At 40.8% G+C, this 2,101-nt stretch overlaps 1 protein-coding gene across 1 annotated transcript; it reads left to right on the top strand.

Annotated features, from left to right (window-relative positions):
• The first annotated feature begins 472 nt into the window (after positions 1-472).
• Positions 473-1,859, top strand: LOC103522651 (organic cation transporter protein-like). Its single transcript, XM_017449057.2, has 3 exons — positions 473-524; positions 787-941; positions 1,687-1,859. Exons 2-3 carry the CDS (start codon positions 872-874, stop codon positions 1,857-1,859), a joined length of 243 nt encoding a protein of 80 aa, XP_017304546.2. The 5' UTR covers positions 473-524; positions 787-871.
• Positions 1,860-2,101: the final 242 nt, after the last annotated feature.

The raw sequence follows: 2,101 nt of genomic DNA, 5'->3' as shown, positions 1-2,101 counted from the left end.
TACCATAGGAACACCACACCAAACCTGAAGCAAAGACAAAGCACATAAAGTAGGTACCTATTGCAGAGTATTGGAAGAGGCGTATCTCACATGGTCATTGGTCAAAGCAGACACTGGAAAGTACTAACGAACCGTACCATAGGAACACCACACCAAACCTGAAGCAAAGACAAAGCACATAAAGTAGGTACCTATTGCAGAGTATTGGAAGAATGGAAGAGGCGTATCTCACATGGTCATTGGTCAAAGCAGACACTGGAAAGTACAGTAAGTAAGGTACCTATGTAAATGTTTATTTTTTCATGAGGTTTGGTAGAGGGAACTATAACTACTGAGGTCTTATCATCCCGAAATCGAAGAGAGAATGACCGGATAGGAGAAAGCCAGCCATTCCGAAAACGGACCTTATCGGTTTAGGAGAAAGTAGGGATTGCAATCTCGCGGGTGCGAGATCCGCAATCTCGCGAGATCCGCGCACTTGGTGCTTTGTTAGGCTCCCCATTTTGTGCATTCATATCTGATAAGTAAGTACGAAGTTTTATTGGCATAGTTTTGAGCTGAAGCGCAGTAAGTTGATGCCTTGTGCACAAAAAAATTACACCTGTACCTTCCTATATATTTCGATTGAAGTTCCCGAATGGATATGCATCGACATAAACCATAGGAGTCTGTAGCAGTTGTTTCATTGCTATAAAATAAAAACGACGATGGAACACTCATCTTTTTTCAATAGAATTATACCTACCTAAGTTCGAATAAGGCAAATTTCTCTGTTGTCCATTTCAGATACGGCAGAAGGAATGCCCTCTGGCTATTTTCATCTGCCTGCATAGTTCTAGGACTGGTGAGATCATTTTCCGTCAACTATTACATGTACACGATTCTTGACTTTTGTAATGCTGTCTTGGACTTTGGAATTTTTGGAACGGCCTTCGTACTGTGTGAGTTGCCTTTGTCTTTCTAACTCTATTTATCAACTTGTAAAGAGCATTGACAATAATATTTATGGAATTTTTCCCTAGATCGATATTGATCGACGAGGTGAATCTACATGATATGTACTGCCCCAAGAACATGCAGTGTGGACGGTTCAGTTGACATCGAGACCATTCAACTATGTAGGACACTCGTGAAGTGGCAGTCCCGTGTCCACCTGCCTACGAACATATGTACCTACAAAAAAGGCGGTGTCACAATTTCGACAGAAAAAAATCTTATATGTACCTACAAATAGATGGGTTGATTTTAAGCCTTCGTACTGTGTGAGTTGCCTTTGTCTTTCTAACTCTATTTATCAACTTGTAAAGAGCATTGACAATAATATTTATGGAATTTTTTCCTAGATCGATATTGATCGACGTGGTGAATCTACATGATATGTACTGCCCCAAGAACATGCAGTGTGGACGGTTCAGTTGACATCGAGACCATTCAACTATGTAGGACACTCGTGAAGTGGCAGTCCCGTGTCCACCTGCCTACGAACATATGTACCTACCTACAAAAAAGACGGTGTCACAATTTCGACAGAAAAAAATCTTATATGTACCTACCTACAAATAGATGGGTTAATTTTATTTTATTTTTTATGTCCCAGGCATGGAACTTGTCAGCTGTTATCATCGAGTCTCAGCCAACATTATTCTCAACCTATTCTGCTGTTTTAATTTATTTTTTATGTCCCAGGCATGGAACTTGTCAGCTGTTATCATCGAGTCTCAGCCAACATTATTCTCAACCTATTCTGCTGTACGGGATATGTGTTACTGGGCGCAGTAGGTATTTGGATTCACGACTGGAAATGGGTCTTGAGATTCCTATACGGGAGTGGTACCCTCCTGTTCTTTTACTACTGGTAAGTTCCTATCAAAACTATCGGGTAACAGAGAGGTTATCTGGTACCCAATAGATTTTGGCCTGTTAGAGGAAGGTCACTTTGTAAGATGGAAAAAAGAAGATGAAAAAATTCCAAGTTATTCATTGTAGCTCGGTTCAACTATTAAAAATAAACGACCCTAGTTATCTAGGGCTCCAAGTACCTACTGGGGCACCCTGAGTCCTAGGGCCTTTAGGATTATCCATGTCCCCAACATAATGCCTG

Source organism: Diaphorina citri, unplaced genomic scaffold (genome assembly GCF_000475195.1).
Source record: "Diaphorina citri unplaced genomic scaffold, Diaci psyllid genome assembly version 1.1 scaffold9996, whole genome shotgun sequence".
In the NCBI taxonomy this organism is placed as follows: domain Eukaryota; kingdom Metazoa; phylum Arthropoda; class Insecta; order Hemiptera; family Psyllidae; genus Diaphorina; species Diaphorina citri.
This window is presented reverse-complemented; position numbering and strand designations above follow the sequence as displayed.

Coding starts and splice junctions, on each gene's coding strand:
- LOC103522651 (XM_017449057.2), top strand. CDS start 872: ATGTACACGATTCTTGACTTTTGTAATGCTGTCTTGGACTTTGGAATT. Junction 942..1,686: donor TGGAACGGCCTTCGTACTGT/GTGAGTTGCCTT, acceptor TTTATGTCCCAG/GCATGGAACTTGTCAGCTGT.